The 23,186-nt window shown below is 46.0% G+C and overlaps 1 protein-coding gene across 2 annotated transcripts in view; it reads left to right on the forward strand.

Moving 5' to 3' along the window:
* The first annotated feature begins 1,024 nt into the window (after positions 1-1,024).
* LOC138534910 (flavin-containing monooxygenase 3-like) overlaps positions 1,025-23,186 on the forward strand; it is a 349,886-nt gene continuing 327,724 nt past the window's right edge. Inside the window, exons 1-2 of one of the 2 annotated variants that reach the window (XM_069641257.1) lie at positions 1,025-1,406; positions 21,800-21,945. In XM_069641257.1, the coding sequence (XP_069497358.1) occupies positions 21,814-21,945 (132 nt within the window). In that variant the 5' untranslated portion in view covers positions 1,025-1,406; positions 21,800-21,813. The remainder of the gene's footprint in view (positions 1,407-21,799; positions 21,946-23,186) is intronic. The other variant, XM_069641256.1, reaches the window with a different exon arrangement.

Genomic DNA, 23,186 nt, shown 5'->3' on the forward strand with positions numbered 1-23,186 from the left:
AGACACTGTTGCAAGGGGGCACTGAACAGATTCCAGCAGTATGTACAAAATTCTTGTTATGAGCAGGGCTTTAAGTGGGCTGGGGCTAGCCGCGGCCGAGTTGCTGCAGGCTCAGAAATCGGACCATGCCGGGGCTCACTAATTTCCCCTGGCAGCCCCTGCGCTAGAGGAAAAGGCTTTTTTTTCTAAAGCCTGAAGCTCTCGCTCATGTGTGAGAACTTCATACTAGTAAAAAAATGCCTTTCATCCATACTGGTGGCGCCGGCACCTGCGAGGCATCCCTTCATGCAAGAGATGCCGTGGGCCGGTGGCACCATTATGGAGAGAATGTGAAGCCTATGGAAGCAGAGGTATTTTTTCGTCAAAATACAGGATTTTGAAAAAAAGGCCTCTACTTCCAGCAGCCTCACCATAGCCTTAATGGTGGTGCTGCCCCACCCCAGCTAGCGAGGGTGCAGGCCCGGGGGTGTTGCTAGGTGTGGAAAAGATCTGGGGCTATGCTAATAACGGGACTGGCGGGACTAGGGGCTAGCTAGCATTTTGGTTGTAACACCTGAGCTTCTATCCAGGGCTACAACCAAAATACCTGGGGCTATAGCCCCCAAAGCACCCCCGAACCTTCCCCCCAGCCCCCTTAGCAAGGCCTCTGGGTGCAGCACCACCATTAAGGCTGAAATGGCGAGGCGCTGTCCCCCTGCCAGGCAAGCCTTTCGAAAACAAATGCAGAGATCAGCAGGAGAGGGTGCGGATCTCTACAAAAGGCTGCCTGGCTGGCAGGGGTGCCTGTACGTAGCCCATTAAAGCCGAGCTCGTCACGGGGGCGTGGCCTATCAAGTCCGCAGGGACTCCCTCCGTTAGGCCATGCTCCCTTGATGAGCCCCGGCTCATTTTTCAGAGCCACTTAAGGCACTGGTTATTATGAGCACGTCGAAGATCACACACACACCCCTGGGCAGGGTTCCAAGATCGCAGAACATTTGTCTAGTTACTCAGAATGAGATGAGGGAAGAGAGAGAGAAGAGAGAGAGATATGCTCCAGTATCCTGACTTATTCTCAACGCAAAGTGGGGCCATTTCAGGAATCCCCACCTTGATAAACAGACGCTGACGCAAGAGAGGCTGAAAGGGTGGATTCAAGCGCGTGGAATTAATATAAAAAAAGAACTCAATGACATCTTTCATCGAGGACGGGTGCACTATAGCCAGCTAATGCAGGGTTAAGAGAAACTCCTCCCATCCAGGGATAGAAGAACAGGGAAAGGGGTTGGTAGTTTTGTTTCCTTTCCTCCTTCTTTTAGCGCGCGCTGTGCGAGGAGCAGGTACGCAGGAGACGTGGGAACGAGCTGCCCGAGGCAGGAGGGAGCCCAAGACAGAAAGGTGTTCGTCAAACGATACGAGAGACACACGTGAGTAAGACTCGGGGGGCTGGCACCCCGTGCCTCGCTGCTAATATTATCGGCCTGCTTCTAAGCAGTCCCAATTTTGACAGATACGCGACTTTTGGCATTTGCTGCTATTTGCATTTTGCCTGTATGCAAGTGTATTACCAGTGTGCAAGGAGGAGAGTGCAACGTTTCAAAAGAGGATACGATAAGGGGTGTAAGGGAATAGAGCAAGGGAGGAAACCATTAATGGAGGGTGCCATCAGCGATTGGCAAGGGGAAATGTGAGCCAGAAAGGGTGAGACTAAGAGAGCAAGAAATAAAGTATAAAGTTGAGTGGGAGAGGAAGGATGAGAGGGGCTAGGTAGAGGAGGAAGGTGGGGGAACAGAGGTGAAAGGATGGGTGGGGAAATAAAGGACGCAGGGTGGGTGGGGCATAGGGTGGTTGGGGCTACACAGGGGGTAGGGTGACTGTTGGGGTAAAGAGAGGGGGGAGGGTTGAGTAGAGAAAGAGGGGGTAGGATGGGTGGCGGTAGAGAGAGGTGGTAGGGTGGGTCAGGATAGAGAGAGAGTAGGGTGGGTGGATGGGGTAGAAAGAGAAGGGGTCGGTTGCGTGGCAGTAGAGAGGGTATGGTGTGTTGGTGGGGGTACAGAGCGAGAGGGTAGGGTGTGTTGGTGGGGGTACAGAGAGTGAGGGCAGTTTCGGTGGGTGGGGGTAGAGAGATTGGGGTTAGGGCACCTGTAACCAGCGGTGTTGCTAGGACGGGAAAAGATCCGGGGCTACGCTAATTTTGGGACTGTCAGGACTGGGGGCTAGCTAGCATTTTTAGTTGTGATCCCTGAGCTTCTACCCGGGGCTACAACCAAAAGACCCGGGGCTATAGCCCCCACCCCTAGCAACGCCTCTACCTATAACGGTATTACCGTTTGCTGGTGTCCCGTGGTAACGCCGCCAGGATACCGGCAAACCTATAATTCGGGCCAGAATCTCCGCACTCTCAACGTTTAATGGATGACCTGACAGGTCATTCACCAAACGCTTTAAAAATAAATAACAGAGTGCAGCCATTAGCCTCACTCACACAGGGACGCTACAGCTGTGTGTTGTTGTATTGAACTCCTCTCTCACAGTGCAACAACACACTGGATGTTACTTCTGAGAAACGCTTTTTAAATCAGGACCTCTTGTTTCTCACTGTGAAGCAGAGGCCTCTGCTTTTCCGCTCACTAACGAAGGAGTCTCTGAGTCTCTGTCCCTCGGTGCGAAGCTGAAGGCTCGCTGAGCTAATACAGCTTAGCGCCGAGGGACAGACTCGCTCCCTATTTAAAGCACAGCCATGATTTGTTGCACTGCTCGAACTCTGCCCTTGGTGCAGAACACGGAGCGCGCTCCCCCAGCGAAGGTGGTGGGACTGGATACACCTGCTGCTCCTGCTATGATTGCTAGCTGCAGTCAGGATTGGCGGAGTCACTGTAGTACAGTGCACCTGGCCCCCAAAACAACTCTTGAATTGCGTGACTCAGAGAGTTGGGGAAGAGCCAGAAAGCACTGCACCAATATGATGCGCACACTGCCCCCCTACACCTGAGTGATAAAGTAATGTCTTTCCTTCCAGGCCAGGGCTGAGGCTGGCCGGATCCGATATCTGGGGAGACATATTTTGCCGGATCTTAGATCTGCCAAAATCCGTCCCAACGACCAGCGCTCGGTACATTGATTTGTTCAAGATCACACAATCTGTGATAAAGCTGTAATTCCCACTAAGGTTTCACTCAAGCCTGCTTCTGGACCCCCAGTCAGTTAAAAAAAAACACATCTCTTAACCTTGGCACTGTTATGACAGTTTTTCTAAAGTCCACTCAAGCGGCTTTATACAACTATACCTTAAGCAATACAGTAATGGTAATAGTTTATGTGTAAAGCGCTTATGCACAGGTGAAGTGTTTCAAGGTGGGAAGGGAACAAGGGGATATAGTGGTCATTCTTAGGCCTTGAAGATTCTGAATGATCCAACAGCAATAACTAGCATACTAGGCCAGGGCATTTCTACTAGAATAAGTGTGAGACAAAGACTGGGGGAGAATTGGGGGGTGCAGGGGGCCAGAGGAGCATATAAGACAAAAGGCTGTTCATCAATGCACCCCTGCGTGCAGGCACAGCAAAGCTGATGAGGGGCGATAGAGGAAGACAGGACAGATAAACATGCTAAGCCTAGTACATTCAAGGTTTTGCAAGTGAGCAGACAGAAGTGCGTAACTCCAACTCTTGGTATAGACTTGTTCTACTTTTTTGGTAGCGTGGACACAGCAGTCAGGGTTATTTTAGGAGAGAGAAGAGGGCTGTAGGAAGATACAAAGAACTTATACAATATACATCGTCCACGTCCACTGTGCTTGTTATTTTACTTTTTTATTGCTTTTATCTTGTTACTTATTTTTCGTTTGTTTTAGTGCCTTAAACTATATTTTAGAACTCTCATTTTACAATCGTTGATTCTTGTGCTTTTAAATTGTATCATAAGTGTTATCACCTTGTTAAAAGACTAGCTTCTTTCATCTCGAGTGCAACTTAAATCAGAGGCGTTCCTGCTCTCTGAACGCACTTGTGGGAACTACACTTCCCATCACTACCTGTAGTTTCCTGCCTTATTTATGTTTAGACTCAGTGCAAACGCGCCAGCGCAAAAGCGTCAAGGCAGTTTGTGGCAGTCGATGTCGGACGTGCCAAGTGCCCCAATTCCCTGCATTAATGGGTATCCAGGAAGTACTTGTGGTCATTGCTGTGGCCCGCACCGTTTTCACAGACTGGGCTGTCAAATCTGTGGCAACGTCGCCAGCTGGCTCATCACTCACTTCGACAGCACTGACAGGTATACCTGCTCCCCAGGGCCATCTTAAGCACTTTTGGGGCCCTGGGCATGGACATCTTTGGGGCCTCCCTCCACCAAACCAACGGAATTAAGGGATCGAGAATACCGGTCACGCCCCCCACCTGTCACGCTCACAACCTATAGGTTGATATGCTGCCTCCAGCATGATAAGCACGTTCACTCCCTTCACGTCCCCTTACCCTATTCATTCAGAATGATAAACAAGTAGCATTTGAAGACCAACATTAGCAGTCTACAAAGAGGTTACTGTTCTAGTACATACAGGATACTTTTTAATCAATAACATACAGGAAGATATGCAGCCTGTAGTATTAACGTAGGGCCATATGTAAAAGGTACATGTAACCCATAATAGACAGAGAACTCACACTAGCTGCCTCACAGAATGCAAAAGTTCTCATGCATGGATAGAGACCACCAATCGGAAGGAAGGAGAACGCTACACATACTGTAGCATGGATACTGGAGGCAGATTAGAAGCTACCAGGAAGTTGTCTTTATCCAGACAGACTGAGATTAGAAAGGGGATATGGTTTTCAAATAGTGTTGCAATTAGATACCAAAGGAACAAATGCCGGTGGTGTGCGATATAAATATGCTCACTATTAACACAGTGAAACCATGAATAAGGCTTTTATGAAGATCATACCATGAGAAGGAAATCACTCTGAAGGGCTCACAATTTTAAAAGGTTTAGGGACTGGCAATATTAAGAGGTTAAGCAACACAAGATTACATGATACCCAGGATCACACATTGGTTAAGGGGTGAAGGAATGAAGGGGTGAAGCTGGGATTTGTGCCAACTCTGCAATTTCTGCAATTGTACACTTTCTTTTCCGGTTCTTACCATGAGCTAAAACAATCTCATTTTATAAAAAATTGACGTGGAAAGTACACAAATCACATTACCAGACATGACCATTTTTAAACAAAATATTATAGAAGGGTGTTATGCAAAATGGGAATGATTCTAGCTTCATTCTCTCCATCATCAAGGGAAGTATATAAGGACCAGCATACCAATCGATGTGATTTAACAAAATTTATCTGAGTTTGTCTTTTGTATTTTAAAGCTTTAAATACTTCCAAAACAAATGCCTTGTGACATTTTCATTTATAAACGTGCATAAACACCTTTGACTTTTACCCGCAAAAAACTCTTTTTGTGGCAAAGAAGCAGACCTTAAAATACGCTTGCCTGAGGCCTCCAACATATGGTCAGCTCTCATCTGTCTACCATCCCTTCCACCCAAATGACCTGCATAAGAAGAAAGATCAAGTAATGGGCTAAACGATACCAGCAGCATACAAGAAGGCATTAGATGATTTGACCAGGATCACTGTATCGTCTGCTGGCAAATCCAGGATACAAGCATGAACGCTTTTGTTCCATAGTCTTGAATTTGGATACTTATTCACCTCTTGGACTAACAGTTTATGCCATTGTTGGAGGCGTTTGCCTTTGTTTTACAACACCCCATATGAACAAACCAATTTCTAGACCCTCACCATACGGATGATATTTTAGTTTTTATAGCAACCCCTATTTGGTGCAGGTATATTGCTGATAATAGCAGATGTTCTGCAAAAACAGGCACATATGCAGGCAGTTTTATAAACTTCAGACATAGGAAAGGCTCAGCCACCCTTCCTGGAATGTGACATTCTAATTTTGCAAATGAACACAATCTCTGCAATGGGTGCACTGAATGTATCAATTTGCATTTCACCGTTGCCTATTGCACATGATCAACATAATCCCCACAGGAAGTAAATAATGCTAGAGAACAGATACGCGACTTTTGGCATTTGCTGCTATTTGCATTTTGCCTGTATGCAAGTGTATTACCAGTGTGCAAGGAGGAGAGTGCAACGTTTCAAAAGAGGATACGATAAGGGGTGTAAGGGAATAGAGCAAGGGAGGAAACCATTAATGGAGGGTGCCATCAGCGATGGGCAAGGGGAAATGTGAGCCAGAAAGGGTGAGACTAAGAGAGCAAGAAATAAAGTATAAAGTTGAGTGGGAGAGGAAGGATGAGAGGGGCTAGGTAGAGGAGGAAGGTGGGGGAACAGAGGTGAAAGGATGGGTGGGGAAATAAAGGACGCAGGGTGGGTGGGGCATAGGGTGGTTGGGGCTACACAGGGGGTAGGGTGACTGTTGGGGTAAAGAGAGGGGGAGGGTTGAGTAGAGAAAGAGGGGGTAGGATGGGTGGCGGTAGAGAGAGGTGGTAGGGTGGGTCAGGATAGAGTAAGGTGGGTGGATGGGGTAGAAAGAGAAGGGGTCGGTTGCGTGGCAGTAGAGAGGGTATGGTGTGTTGGTGGGGTTACAGAGAGAGAGGGTAGGGTGTGTTGGTGGGGGTACAGAGAGTGAGGGCAGTTTCGGTGGGTGGGGGTAGAGAGATTGGGGTTAGGGCACCTGTAACCAGGGGTGTTGCTAGGACGGGAAAAGATCCGGGGATAAGCTAATGTTGGGAAGGTCAGGACTGGGGGCTAGCTAGCATTTTCAGTTGTGATCCCTGAGCTTCTACCCAGGGCTACAACCAAAAGACCCGCGGCTATAGCCCCCACCCCTAGCAACGCCTCTACCTATAACGGTACTACCGTTTGCTGGTCTCCCGTGGTAACGCCGCCAGGATACCGCCAAACCTATAATTCGGGCCAGAATCTCCGCACTCTCAACGTTTAATGGATGACCTGCCAGGTCATTCACCAAACGCTTTAAAAATAAATAACAGAGTGCAGCCATTAGCCTCACTCCTACAGGGACGCTACAGCTGTGTGTTGTTGTATTGAACTCCTCTCTCACAGTGCAATAACACACTGGATGTTACTTCTGAGAAACGCTTTTTAAATCAGGACCTCTTGTTTCTCACTGTGAAGCAGAGGCCTCTGCTTTTCCGCTCACTAACGAAGGAGTCTCTGAGTCTCTGTCCCTCGGTGCGAAGCTGAAGGCTCGCTGAGCTAATACAGCTTAGCGCCGAGGGACAGACTCGCTCCCTATTTAAAGCACAGCCATGATTTGTTGCACTGCTCGAACTCTGCCCTTGGTGCAGAACACGGAGCGCGCTCCCCCAGCGAAGGTGGTGGGACTGGATACACCTGCTGCTCCTGCTATGATTGCTAGCTGCAGTCAGGATTGGCGGAGTCACTGTAGTACAGTGCACCTGGCCCCCAAAACAACTCTTGAATTGCGTGACTCAGAGAGTTGGGGAAGAGCCAGAAAGCACTGCACCAATATGATGCGCACACTGCCCCCCTACACCTGAGTGATAAAGTAATGTCTTTCCTTCCAGGCCAGGGCTGAGGCTGGCCGAATCCGATATCTGGGGAGACATATTTTGCCGGATCTTAGATCTGCCAAAATCCGTCCCAACGACCAGCGCTCGGTACATTGATTTGTTCAAGATCACACAATCTGTGATAAAGCTGTAATTCCCACTAAGGTTTCACTCAAGCCTGCTTCTGGACCCCCAGTCAGTTAAAAAAAAAATACATCTCTTAACCTTGGCACTGTTATGACAGTTTTTCTAAAGTCCACTCAAGCGGCTTTATACAACTATACCTTAAGCAATACAGTAATGGTAATAGTTTATGTGTAAAGCGCTTATGCACAGGTGAAGTGTTTCAAGGTGGGAAGGGAACAAGGGGATATAGTGGTCATTCTTAGGCCTTGAAGATTCTGAATGATCCAACAGCAATAACTAGCATACTAGGCCAGGGCATTTCTACTAGAATAAGTGTGAGACAAAGACTGGGGGAGAATTGGGGGGTGCAGGGGGCCAGAGGAGCATATAAGACAAAAGGCTGTTCATCAATGCACCCCTGCGTGCAGGCACAGCAAAGCTGATGAGGGGCGATAGAGGAAGACAGGACAGATAAACATGCTAAGCCTAGTACATTCAAGGTTTTGCAAGTGAGCAGACAGAAGTGCGTAACTCCAACTCTTGGTATAGACTTGTTCTACTTTTTTGGTAGCGTGGACACAGCAGTCAGGGTTATTTTAGGAGAGAGAAGAGGGCTGTAGGAAGATACAAAGAACTTATACAATATACATCGTCCACGTCCACTGTGCTTGTTATTTTACTTTTTTATTGCTTTTATCTTGTTACTTATTTTTCGTTTGTTTTAGTGCCTTAAACTATATTTTAGAACTCTCATTTTACAATCGTTGATTCTTGTGCTTTTAAATTGTATCATAAGTGTTATCACCTTGTTAAAAGACTAGCTTCTTTCATCTCGAGTGCAACTTAAATCAGAGGCGTTCCTGCTCTCTGAACGCACTTGTGGGAACTACACTTCCCATCACTACCTGTAGTTTCCTGCCTTATTTATGTTTAGACTCAGTGCAAACGCGCCAGCGCAAAAGCGTCAAGGCAGTTTGTGGCAGTCGATGTCGGACGTGCCAAGTGCCCCAATTCCCTGCATTAATGGGTATCCAGGAAGTACTTGTGGCCATTGCTGTGGCCCGCACCGTTTTCACAGACTGGGCTGTCAAATCTGTGGCAACGTCGCCAGCTGGCTCATCACTCACTTCGACAGCACTGACAGGTATACCTGCTCCTCAGGGCCATCTTAAGCACTTTTGGGGCCCTGGGCATGGACATCTTTGGGGCCTCCCTCCACCAAACCAACGGAATTAAGGGATCGAGAATACCGGTCACGCCCCCCACCTGTCACGCTCACAACCTATAGGTTGATATGCTGCCTCCAGCATGATAAGCACGTTCACTCCCTTCACGTCCCCTTACCCTATTCATTCAGAATGATAAACAAGTAGCATTTGAAGACCAACATTAGCAGTCTACAAAGAGGTTACTGTTCTAGTACATACAGGATACTTTTTAATCAATAACATACAGGAAGGTATGCAGCCTGTAGTATTAATGTAGGGCCATATGTAAAAGGTACATGTAACCCATAATAGACAGAGAACTCACACTAGCTGCCTCACAGAATGCAAAAGTTCTCATGCATGGATAGAGACCACCAATCGGAAGGAAGGAGAACGCTACACATACTGTAGCATGGATACTGGAGGCAGATTAGAAGCTACCAGGAAGTTGTCTTTATCCAGACAGACTGAGATTAGAAAGGGGATATGGTTTTCAAATAGTGTTGCAATTAGATACCAAAGGAACAAATGCCGGTGGTGTGCGATATAAATATGCTCACTATTAACACAGTGAAACCATGAATAAGGCTTTTATGAAGATCATACCATGAGAAGGAAATCACTCTGAAGGGCTCACAATTTTAAAAGGTTTAGGGACTGGCAATATTAAGAGGTTAAGCAACACAAGATTACATGATACCCAGGATCACACATTGGTTAAGGGGTGAAGGAATGAAGGGGTGAAGCTGGGATTTGTGCCAACTCTGCAATTTCTGCAATTGTACACTTTCTTTTCCGGTTCTTACCATGAGCTAAAACAATCTCATTTTATAAAAAATTGACGTGGAAAGTACACAAATCACATTACCAGACATGACCATTTTTAAACAAAATATTATAGAAGGGTGTTATGCAAAATGGGAATGATTCTAGCTTCATTCTCTCCATCATCAAGGGAAGTATATAAGGACCAGCATACCAATCGATGTGATTTAACAAAATTTATCTGAGTTTGTCTTTTGTATTTTAAAGCTTTAAATACTTCCAAAACAAATGCCTTGTGACATTTTCATTTATAAACGTGCATAAACACCTTTGACTTTTACCCGCAAAAAACTCTTTTTGTGGCAAAGAAGCAGACCTTAAAATACGCTTGCCTGAGGCCTCCAACATATGGTCAGCTCTCATCTGTCTACCATCCCTTCCACCCAAATGACCTGCATAAGAAGAAAGATCAAGTAATGGGCTAAACGATACCAGCAGCATACAAGAAGGCATTAGATGATTTGACCAGGATCACTGTATCGTCTGCTGGCAAATCCAGGATACAAGCATGAACGCTTTTGTTCCATAGTCTTGAATTTGGATACTTATTCACCTCTTGGACTAACAGTTTATGCCATTGTTGGAGGCGTTTGCCTTTGTTTTACAACACCCCATATGAACAAACCAATTTCTAGACCCTCACCATACGGATGATATTTTAGTTTTTATAGCAACCCCTATTTGGTGCAGGTACATTGCTGATAATAGCAGATGTTCTGCAAAAACAGGCACATATGCAGGCAGTTTTATAAACTTCAGACATAGGAAAGGCTCAGCCACCCTTCCTGGAATGTGACATTCTAATTTAGCAAATGAACACAATCTCTGCAATGGGTGCACTGAATGTATCAATTTGCATTTCACCGTTGCCTATTGCACATGATCAACATAATCCCCACAGGAAGTAAATAATGCTAGAGAGTTGTGCCATAAGGAACACACAAACTATGTATACCACAATGAACACAAAACGCAATACATGATGAATTGATCAAGGCAGAATGTACTTGTCAAAACCGAAAGACAATGAATTTAGAGCCTTAGCAGCACCCCAGCCCATAAAATATCCTGAAGTGTGCTATTTAAAACTGGTGAACAATGGAATCTTACTTCTCCAGAACAGCTAGTCTTGTGGGGCCCCCTCCAAGGTGGGGACCCTGGGCAAGTGCCCCTTTTGCCCTCCCATAAAAACGTCTCTGCTGCGCCCTATCTCCTGCTGCCCGCTATGCCTTCCAGCAATGTTAGCATCGCCTCTTTGTCTGCTGCCTCGATGCTGTTCCCTTCCCAGCCCCCAAAACCTTGCGATTGCGTGGCTGGAAACCTAGGAGAGCATGCTCAGTTCCTTGATACGTTTACGTGCTTGCCTGGTCCTCTTGATCAACTTGTCTCCTCTCCACAAAACTCTGCAGCTGATCAACTGCGCCCTATAACCAAACTACGATGCATGCTATTGAATACTCGCTCTCTGATTAAGCATGCCCATGAAGTTAACAATTACATTGAACATAATGGGCCTCATTACAAGCTTGGAGGTAGCCATGCCCTTAATAAGGGCATGGCTACCCCCAAATTCGGGTCCGGCTCCGGGTCCTGTGAAAGGGGAATTACTGGGCCATTCCGACCTCGGTGGGATCAGTAATTCCCCTTTCGCGGGACCCGGAGCCGGTACGTCTCCATGCCCATTTGAGCCCCCATGGGGCTCAATGGGAAAGGGGAGGATGGTAGCAGCGGTACCGATCATAACGTTCATAACGGTACCCTTGCTACCATCCAGTTCTGTTCACGGGTGCCGCTCTGCACGCCTGGTCTGACCAAGCGTCCAGAGCGGCACCCGCAAGCAGAACTCGTAATGTGGAAGTACAGTGATAACAGCACCGGCAGCACTACCGGCACCGTTATCACTGTACCGCCACTATGGTAATGAGGCCCAATGACTTAGATCTCTGGCCCTTATGGAAACCTGGGCTTCCAGCTCCTCTGGTCCCTCTCTCAATTTAGCAATCCCTGAACGGTACACTATGTCACACGATGAGAGACTAGCAGGGAGAGGTGGTTGTGTCGCCTTCATTTTTAAAGAGACCCTTTCGATTTGGGTAGTACAAAGTCAGTCGGCCTCATTACGAGGTTGGAGGTATCCATGCCCGTTTTACCAGCAAGGCTACCCCAAACTCGGCTCTAGGTCCCGCGAAAGGGGGATTCCAACCTCAGTGGACCCGGTAATTCCCCTTGCGCGGGTCACGGTACCAGTACCAGGGACTTACCGGCCCTGCGTCCTGCGCAAGGGGAATTACTGGGCCCGCCGAGGTCGGAATGGCCCAGTAATTCCCCTTTCGTGGGACCCGGAGCCGGACCCGAGTTTGGGGGTAGCCATGCCCTTGTTAAGGGCATGGCTGCCTCCAAACTTGTAATGAGGCCTATTGAGTCTTTGCACATTAAAATAGGTATGAGTGCAGAATCTACAGTGAATTTCCTATTAATTTATCACCCGCCTTCCTTGACGTCCAGCTTCTCTACAGCCCTCTCTAACTACCAGGTACCACTGTTAAAGTCCAATATTTGATTCATTCTCTTTGGAGATTTCAACTACTGGCTTGGACATACAGAGGACCCTTTAGCTGCAGACTTAGAACTGGCCCTCTCAGACTTAGGTTTTCACAACAAATCCATGTCCCTACACACCAAATGGGCAATACCTTGGATTGGTTCTCAGCTGCTAATGTCACCTTCCTTGACACCCATAATAACCCATGTACCTGGTCGGACCATGCTTTTGCCCACTTCTCCATCTCGGTCCCCTTTCTTCTCAAAATCAAAAAACAAATGCCAGAACTCATACAAGTTTGTAATCTTAAACACATTACTCGGGACAAAATTGAACCCCTATTGGACCCAGCAATTAACTTCATGGAGCTAACCTCCATGCAAGTTATGTCCACAATTCTAACTGACAACTTCGACTGTATAGCCTCCTGCCTTGCCCCCCTTAAACCCCAAAAAATCACTGGCACCAAAAAAAGTAAAGCATGGTTCTCAAAGGATTTCAAAAAACACAAATCCTTATCTACTAAGCTGTTCCCTTCTTGGAAAGCTAACCCTAATCCCACGTCATTGGCCACCTATAAGTCGGCTGCCCTAGACATACAAAATGGAGATAGTGGAAGCTAAAAATAAATTACCACAACTTCAGAATCCTAAATGCTAAGTCGGACACCAAGGAACTTTTCCGGATCTTAAAGGAATCAGAGTCTATCCCCCAGCCACAGGGATTGACCCCTCCTCCTGATGCTAACTGGTGTCAACAAGTACAAAATGGAATGCACACCAAACTCCTAGGTATTAGAGCGGACATTGTTCAAAAAGAGTCGGCTACCGCAGCCTTATGTCAGAAGTCCATTGATCACGGAATTACATTTTCACCCAATATCTGATCTGAGGAAGATCTGAGGACTGTGGTTGAGTATCTGAAGGCCACGAAATGCAAGGTTTATCTTTGCTCTTCCCTGATTTTTAAATCCTACCCCCAGTTCTCATAAAAACAATCTGCAAGTTTGTGAATGGTTCGCTACTTGAGGGAAGCATCCCTGACTATCTAAAACAAGCTTGGGTCATCCCATTTTGAAAAAAAACGGGATTGGCTGCAGATATTCCACTTAACTACAGACCAATAACCAACACACCTTTCCTGTTAAAGATCCTGGATCGAGTTGCCTATGCACAAATCGCTCAGCATCTTAATCAGTTTTCCATCCTTAACACCTTTCAGTCAGGTTTCAGACATAGTTTCGGCACAGAGACCTCTTTGTTGGACCTGAAGTCCAGACTTTTAGGAAGAATGGACAAAGGGCTATCCTCCCTTCTAGTTTCATTGGATCTGTCTGCAGCCATCGACTTGGTCGACCAGTCCATCATAGTGTCCAGAATGGTGGAGGTTGCTAACGTCTTCCCTTCTGCAGCTTCCTGGATCAAGTCCTTCCTGGCTAACAAACAGAGCAGAGTCTGCCTTGGGGAAGCCAAAGCCTCTCCTGTTTCAGTGATTTTTGGAGTGCCACAGGGAGCCAGCACGTCTCCCTGTTTTATAACATCTACACGGCCCCTTTCTTCAATATGCGGGAGCAGGAAGGGATCACTTTTTCTAATTATGCCGACGGCACCCAGTGCATTGTCCCACTATCTGGAGAGCACTCGCAGGATGAACAAGAGCTCAACAGGATTTTCACACTGGATGTTGCGTAATAAACTGGCTTTAAACAAAAGCAAAACAGAATTGATGATAGTTTGGTAACTCCAAGCACTTAGCTAAACTGGACCCTGCCTACAAATAATTAATGTTAGGCTCAGTTGAAATCTTTCCCCAAACAAAACTAAAAATTCTGGGTGTGCTTTAAGACCTGACGCTCAATATGAAGGCCCATGTGAGCAATACTGTATCAGCGTCCATTACGTGAAACTGCTTGTCCACTTGAGACCTTTTATCTTGCAAACCAACGCCGAATCTATAGCCAGAGCTATTATTGTGCCAAAGATTGACTACTGCTTTAGCCTCTTAGTCGGTCTCTGCAAAGTCGGTTCCAACAGACTCTAAGTCGTCCAGAACGGAGCAGTAAGAGTGGTCGCTGGTTTAGCTCGCCATGACCATGTCTCCGAGGCCAAGCGTGCCTTACACTGGCTCCCAGTAGAGGCCCGAGCCAAGTTTAGACTATTAACGGTCGTTTTCAAATGTAGACTTGGAATAATGCCCACCTATCTCCAAAACCCTATCAGAGAGAAGGTCAGCAGCAGGTCGTTAAGATCTAGCAACTAGAGCATCTTGGCGATTCCGCAATGTAAACTAAAGAAGGTTGAGAACGGAGTCTTCTTCATTGCTGCACCCAAGCTCTGGAACTCACTACCGCAGACCCTCAGACAACATTCCTCCTTGACAGTCTTCAAGAAAGCTCTTAAGATGTGGTTGTTCTACTGACCGCTCATCTACACATCATTCCTTGCATCTCTCTAATGAGCTGGGACTCCCCTCTTTTTCACATACTGTCTGTCTTGTTAGTGCCCTTATGCCTCAGTGTCCATGGATGTGCGATACAAATTCATTAAAGTAAAGAAACACTGATTCACTGATGTAACTGTAAAACTAGATGGTTATTTTATATGCACAGGCTAAGAGAATTCTTCAGAAAGCTAAGTACTACTATAAATCATAAACACAATATAAAAACCAACACTATGCTTATGGTAAGTAAACAAAACCATAAACTACATTTAGAACAGCAGTATGCAGTTTAAGGTGAGTAAAACCTAATGTTACACATTTAGAATGGCAGTATGTTATTCAAGGGAGTAAAACCACATTAGTAGACTTTTAGAATGACCCAGAGCAATTCAAGGTAAGCATCAAGGGCCTCATCACTAGTTGGGTGGTAGCCCTTAAATGCAGCAGTAACTCTATTACCGCCCCATTTAAGGGCTGACCCAATCCCGAGTTGGGTGGTAAGTTGGAGTTTTACCCCCAGCAAAAATCTGGAGGTCAACATTTCCACTTACTGCCCATTTTCAGCTGTTTCCGGCGCTATTACTGCTGGTGCAATTACCACCGCCGGTAATGGCACCCCCCAATCCCATTGGATCCTATGGACCCAATGGGGAATGGGCAATAACTGCTAATAGCGTTGGACCGAGGAGCAGTAACGCTATTTGCGTTGGCGGTATCCCAGTGGTATTACTGTCGGGATACCCCCAGACTCCTGATGAGGCCATATGACACTTATCCAGTTCTAGAATAATATAGTTACACCAATATCACTTTTCAGAACACAGTTCCAAGGTAAGAAATAACTTGTGAATTTCTTTTCAGAGGGCCAGTCTGCACTCCATGGATAAGAACTCTGGATACACTTTTAGAATGGCAGTAAGCTAGTCAAGGCGAGTAAAACCCTATTGGTAATAAACTCTTACACTATTTCTATTACAGGAATATGTAGTTATACCAATGTCACTTTTCAGAATTGTGGGTCACGATTTTAAGATAAGGAAGAACTCAATCTGACTTTTTAGAAGGGCAGTGAGCAGTTCAAGGTAAGCAAAACTTAATGTTACACATTAAGAATGGCAGTATGCTATTCCAGATGAGTAAACCCTATTAGAAGTAAACCCTTACACTTAATCTATTTCAGGAGTATGTAGGTACACCAATGTTACTTTTTAGAAGAGGAGACACACTTCAAAGGCAAGTAAATAACGTTGTATACTTTTCAGAATGGCAATAAGCAATTCATAAGTAAGAACTTTTGTAACTTATTCTGCGTTCAGGAATCAAAGTGACATCACTAACACATAGCAAGTAAGTACTTTGCAACAATTCTTATATGTTCTCTGCAGATGCCTTCTTCTTTGGAAGTCCTTCCCTGTTCTAGGGCTTGAGTTTTCTCAGAGGCGGAAAGGGGACCCTGGTGGTCCAGGAGCCACTGTAGGAAAGCCAGAGTTCCAGAGGATTTCTCCTCAGACAAGTAAGTATCAGACATTACAGTTAGTGGAAGTATTCAGGGACTTTGTAGAAGGCTCTCTATAGGCGTTCCAGCGTTAGACCTGGGCGAAAGGTATGGGAAAACTCCTAACTACATGAATACCCACCGTAGCCACACAGGAGTGACACAAGACTTTGGCTAAGTATTTAACCAAAGAAGAAGAGGACCAGAGATGCCTGCAGCCCCTTCCAGCAACCACAAAGAGACCACTACTGTCCTGACCCCATTTTCTAATCGACAGAGGAGCTTCAAAGAGGATGACTCCTTCCTTTGGCTGGAACCAACTAGCCACAAGACGACTTGCAAGGCAAGCCATCCCCTGATGTGCTGTGACCTTCCTGGGCTACAAACCGCCAATACCAGGGACCTCTGATCATAATGCAGTGCATCATCTTCCCGTGAATGAATCCTCCCAAAACTTTGGTTAGCTTCAGTTGGACCTCCAGAGACAAGATTGCCCTCCTCAAAGCCCAAGTGCAGGACCGAAGAATATCAGTGAATTGACCGGGCGGTAAACGTTCATCCTTGGAGCCTGTGAAAAGGCACCAAAACTGCAGACTGACGTTGGAGCATGAAACATTCTTTGCTGGAAGCCCTGTCACTTGACTATTGCTGCAACATCGCTTCTAGAGAGAGTCCCTCCATTCATCACTACGACCAAGGAACAGGAGACTGGGTCTACCGCTGTTGCACTGTGAAAGAATCCAGCTTCATCTTCTTTACAACTCCTCAGGTACTGTGGAACTCGTTGTAGTACATACCTCAAGTCATTCTGTCGCTCCTTTGCTGCTGGAGTGCTGTTTCTAGTGTTTGGGTGTTCGCCCATACTCTTCGGCCAGTCCTAACGCTTGTGCACCCATAGGGAGCCTTTCCCAAGGTCCCTGACACCTTTTTGATCCTCTAATGCAGTCTACTTACTTGTAACAGAAGAATCCTGTGGAACCTTGCCTTATCTGCCACTGTGCCTTATCTGCTTTCCCTTCAATCTGACTTTGAAGACCCCATACCTAGATAGGTATGGACTGCTAAAGCTTAAGGCCTCTGAAAAGTATTAGTTACTTTATTAGTGATTTTACTTACCTTTTACTGTGAACATAACCTGTTGAACTCCTAACCATTGGTTTACTCACCTGAAATACTACATTGTTTTCCTATTATGTTTCTTTGAAATAGTACTTACCTGAATAACTTTATCCTTGTGTATAATAGTTAAATAACTATTTTACTATAACTACAAGTGTGTAAAAGAGTTTCTTTGGGCCTATGTATTTATTGAGTTCATTGCACTTACCTACAGCTCACATCCTCCTCCTAAGGTAAGGCTGGCTGCTCTGCCATTCTACCAAACCTTTTGAGTCATGCAGACTTATACTAGAAGTTGGGGCCTGCATACCAAGGGATAGTATTATAAAGTCTTACCATAGTTGGACTTTAGGAAAACTCCCCTAATAGGCACTGTTTGACAAATCTGCCCAACACTGTGCAACAAAAGAAATACAGACCCAACTCTGAATTAGTTTACAAAGCTTGGTGCAGTTTCTTCAAGGGAGCGCAAAGTTGTAGGGGGGTCCCAAAATGTGTGAAATCCGGATACACCTGGATGGTAACAAAGCTTGCAAACTAATTCAGCTACAGCCCGAACCGTTGGACAGATTTGCACCACATTTGTTCGTGGAGAGGCAGCCTGGTCCTGAAAGGGTGCTTTTGCAAATTTGGTGTAAACCTATCCAGCATTTAAAAAAAAAGAAATGTGAAAAGAATAACTAAAAAAAACATGGTGATACCATGGTCCAGTCTGTGGATTCACTTACTGATTCGATGTCCGCAGACACCTCTGGACCAGTCAGAGAGCGGCGTATCGTCCGCGGTCATCGGGTGAGGGAGCAGATTGGTCAACCAAGAAAACTACCGGGGAACTACCATACCATCTTCGTCGCCCAATATACCGGTGTTACCGGGCTATTACGTGGTTTGGAGATGCCAGTTACTCCCCATTCCATGGAGTCAGATAGGACTCCATGGGATGGGGTTGCCCTAATCACCGGCACTGCTAGTACTGGTACCCATGATTCAGGCATTTAACTGGTCAGGGCTGCCGGTAGATCAGAGCTCCTACAGGCACACTTGTAGTTTGCCGGTCGAGAAAAGCTGCCGGTATACTTTATTACTGGCACCTTATTTCCGGACCGGCAAACTTGTAATGAACCCGACAGAGTACTAGTATAACTCTTATCGAACTACTATGCAAACAACATTGCATGTTGGTGCAAAACTAAATATCCAATGAGAAAATGTATAATCTGATGCCTACAAAATTTCAAATTCTGCAATCAGAAAACCTGTGCTCGCAGCCAGGCCTCCACACTTGACCAATCCATGCGATCCTGGTCAAATCACTGTTTATCAGTGGGTCTTATTTTATATGGCTACCAACATTGGGATCACCGAAAAGTAAGACGCGAGACGGTTGGAGTGGCGGTGAAGGAAGACGGAGTTCGGCGGTGCACGCATTACCGCTATGTTATTTAATGTTCCTTAATTTACATACAAATAAACCCCAGTTTGTTCCCACTCACCGTTGTTGTCGCAATTGCATTACGCTACATTTACCTACGGCAGTGTAAGTGAAAAAAATAAGGTTGAGACAGGAAACTTGTAATTCTGGAGAGGAAAGGGAAGAGTGGAATAAAATCAAAAAAGTGATGGATGCAAGGCTATGAATGAATCATTACCACTATCGCAACTCTATGAACCCTTGCATGTCATGAATCTTTAGTATGTCTTTAGTCCCCTTCTGTAATGACAGCCATAGACACATTAGTAGTAGTCCTGCCACCAAAAGGTGTTCATTCTCAACTGCTTGAATACTTCCCCTCCACACTGAACCACAAGCCACCTCAGCCATGTTTAGACCTTGTGGTCTTGAAATTCAGACAGGATTGTTCGTGTTGGCAAGATTAACTCTGATTGGCAAACAATAGTATGAGAGGTTGACCAGAGCAATGCCAATGGTTACAATTGATTCAATGTTTTTCATCCATCCCTTTTCTTTAGTTTAGTAGACTAATAGAAGCTATTGCATTGGAGTAGGGACACCCAGCCTATGGGTGTTGTTTGGTAACTTAGTCATCCATTGACTGCCCATGAACATGTTAGCTCTAATGGCCTTTCCCACTGACTACATGCTCTCCGTCCCACCCAAAAGACACCCTGCAGGGATCTCTTTGAGCTAGCTCTATCAGAGTAACATCAAACGTTGTGCTGCAGAGGTCCTATTAGTGTCTTCTGAGAGTTTAATGACTTACTAGTATCCTCAGCAGGTTCCTCATCGAATCAAGTTGCTCCAAACCCGGGCTGAATCACACTATTGAAGCCTGGGTGCGGAGCAATCCTAGTGCTTTGCTTCATTCAGGCCTTGGACCACAGGCTGTTACCACCCAGTTCAGTCCCCAGAATGGATGCGTATTGCTTAAACTTCTGCTGTAAATCAGCTCCCAGTATAATACAAATGTCTTAAGCAAGTGTGCCTCCAGACACTTGATTCAAGAGTAATATGTGTGTCCTTGCATCTGTCATTTGCACTGAAACCCTGTTAAAACACACATTCACAAAGTCAACAGTTTTGGCTTATTTATCAATATTAGATGGGCATTTTCAGACAATCACATCATATTCCCAGGTGCTCACTCAATTTTTCGGATGTAGCATCCTTATGGCAGTGCCCAGCAAATACCTGTCCCGTGCCTATAGAAAGGCCAACACTGTTGGCTTTGCTAATGTTTGTTATGCCAAAGGAATCAAGCTGCACCTCACTTATTATGTCCAACAAGGCCGCACCTGAAAATGCCAAGGCTAGGATGGCGAGTGTGGTCCACTTTCAGGTCTTGCCATGTGAATAGTGAGGGTTTCTTATCTAAATAGAATGTGTCTTTGTTAGAGTCTGCCCTGCCAGAAAACGTCGTGGTTCAGAGCTTTAAGAAGTGCCCTGGTAACCTCAAAATGGTTGAATATCTGTCAATAGAGTCTATATGTGAAAGAGAATCTATTGTGTGTATTGTGGGACTCCTTTGGAAACATATATGATGTAACTCCTGTGGGTTTAGGCAACTCCAACACCCAATGGAAACTGGAACTCTCTGATTGCAAAATCTTGGAGCTGCGCTTGTCAGTGGTCGACGTGTACGAAAAGCAGTGGTGGAACTATGTTCCCTGCTAGCCTCAGCCTGTACCGGCTCCCCACAAACCCCATAGTCACGCCCCCTCCCAAGCGCCATACAAACTCTTAAACCAATGCACATGTTGTTTAATGGAACTTTAGTCCAAGTTTCAACTTCTTCCTACACTTTTATTTTAAAACGAAATCACTGATTTCTTTTTAAAATACCTGTATAGGAACAGTAAAATGTAATTAAAAAAGTAGAGGAGCTCCACCCCGAACCGCTCCCTCCCACTTCGACCACTGCGCCTGTATAGTTATTCTTTCTTCACAAAATATCTTACTTCTGTTATGTCTTTCGGGTCTGAAGTGATTTTAATCTCAATTGCATTGATAACTGTGCTGCCATGTTGCAACCACTACCCCCATCCTTTTTTACATTGTGGGCGCATTTAAGGGGTGAACATTTCATCGAGACAAGGGCCTAATTCGGAGTACCCTGTAAAGTAAGAGTAATTCCTTGATGGAACCACACTTTTTTTTAATGTATTCCTCATTAACAGTCTTGCTGAGTGTGCCAGCCAATCAGGTTGCTCCATACCTGGACTAAACCACACGTTCTTAGCCCAGGTTCACAGAAGCCTGAGTTCTTGATGCCCCCACTGGCCGTCTTTTCTTCAGCTCACCGCTGCTTCCCTTGTCCTCCCTACCCCCCGCCCCCACCCCTCGATCCCCCACTCTCCCAAGGCCACACTTACTTGAGGCTTCTCTGATACCAGCACCTCTGCGGCCTTGCTCACCTCACGCCTGCCCATGGCTGTCATGGAAACAGAAGAGGGGCTACACATGGAGCCTTGCCCTCCAATTCCATTGTGGCCATGTTAGTTCAGGAAAGAGTTGTAGGAAACCACATGTTGCAGGCATTTGCAGTCACCAGTTCTTTCGCACTACTCCGTTCTCTTTAGCACCTTGCTGGTTGGCCTTGGGGTGGTACTAATAATAAGCACCCGTTCTGAAGGTTCATGGTTTATGTGCCTATGTTTACAAGGATGTAGGATATGGACCAAATAAGTAAATGTCGTTCCTTCATGGAATTACATTTTTCTTTTATTACATGAAGCTCAGAATCAAGCCCTGAAAATATTGAAACGTTAGAGGGGCCGAATCTGAGCTTTAATTAAAATACCAAATGTGTCATTCTGTGATCGAGTGGCACTTTTCTTATTTGTTCCTTAGCTGTCTCTTTGTATATTTTATTAAGGCACATAATGGAGCAAATAGTAAAAGCACACTTTTCGTATTTTACATGAAGCCCAGGATCGGTACGCATGATCTTTAAGAGAGCTGTACTGCCTGGCAATTGCGAGGCCTTGTGCTATTCCTGCTGGGTCCAACACTGTGCTTTCTTTTCCATTGCAGGTGCAGAGGCCATGGTGAAGACCGTCGCGGTGATCGGGGCCGGGATCAGCGGCCTCGCCGCTCTGAAGAGCTGCCTGGAGGTGGACTTGGATGCCGTCTGCTTCGAAGGCAGCAATGACCTGGGAGGATTATGGAACTTTACGGTGGGTCAGCGTGTGCTCTGATGGCAGTGGCATAACCCGTGCATCTGTCCATTTTGCACCAAAAACATTGTACATGTTCATTATTTGTCCCCCCAGTAATGTGCAGAACGAGACTTGTCTTCTTTTTTTGGCATAAAAAGGCTGCAGATTTTTTTTTTTACAACATCATAAAAAACACTGCACACATTAGTGAAAATAGTTCTGAAAATTCAGCGACTGCTCTGTGTCCAACAACCTGCTTTCCCCTTTTTTTCCACAAATTCCTCCATAGGCACAACTCTCCCAACCCTTTGTGTCTGTGCCTCGCCTGCCCTTGCAGGTGTTCCTGGGCGGGGAGAGCGCTGTTTCGTTGGGGGAAGCTGAGCCCTTATTGTTACCACCAGACGCCCCCTGCCGCTTAGGCTCCCAAGAGGCGCTGGTCCGAAAAGAGCGAAGACCCTTTCGGCTTTCTCCTGGCTCAGAGTCTGTCTCTTGTGCTTGGTCGCCCAAACACTGCCACGCCATAGGTGGGTTACTGTTCACCGTGGCTGCCCCTTTCCTCATTTTACATTTCCAAGAGTTTCGTGCCGATTTCCAACCAAGGAGCTCCATCCCCCTTGCTGACAAATGTCCGCCTTCCTCTAGTTAATACTCCAGGGATTTTGAGTTAATTGGCCCATGCCTGCTCTGTGAAAAACCTCTCCAGGAGCTTAGTGTACTTTGTGCCCAATTTTTTGTAAAAGTTTCCATGCCCCATGCTGGCCAATGCACTCGCTCTTGTGTATATTCAACCAGGGAGTTCACCTTTGACCACGTTGTGCCTGGTCTGGGGAACACTTCAGCCCCTACCCCATTTCCTTGCCTGATCTCAAACCACCGGCTCCTGGCTTACTGACACAATCCCTTCAACACAGGCAAGTGAAGTTATGTATCTTTATTATGAGACCCCGCAGCCTGCTGCCACGGCTCCCTCAACTCAACGGCCACTGTGGAATGTTGACTGCTGAACATGCATCAACATTCCACCAGTGTGCCTATGCACGAGCCCGTGCATATTACAACATATCCTCTTCCCTTGGATAAAAATGTTAACACCAAATTGAACAATGGAAAATGAACAAAATATTACATGACATGTCATAAATGCAACTTTCACAGCTAGATAAATACAAATAACATGGGTGCGATTAAATGTACTTTCAACCTTAACAAATGTAATCTCTATATCCTATGGGAGGACCACAGCTCCTACCCGCACAACC

The sequence above is a fragment of the Ambystoma mexicanum genome, chromosome 1q, assembly GCF_040938575.1.
Source record: "Ambystoma mexicanum isolate Mex_15411 chromosome 1q, UKY_AmexF1_1, whole genome shotgun sequence".
In the NCBI taxonomy this organism is placed as follows: domain Eukaryota; kingdom Metazoa; phylum Chordata; class Amphibia; order Caudata; family Ambystomatidae; genus Ambystoma; species Ambystoma mexicanum.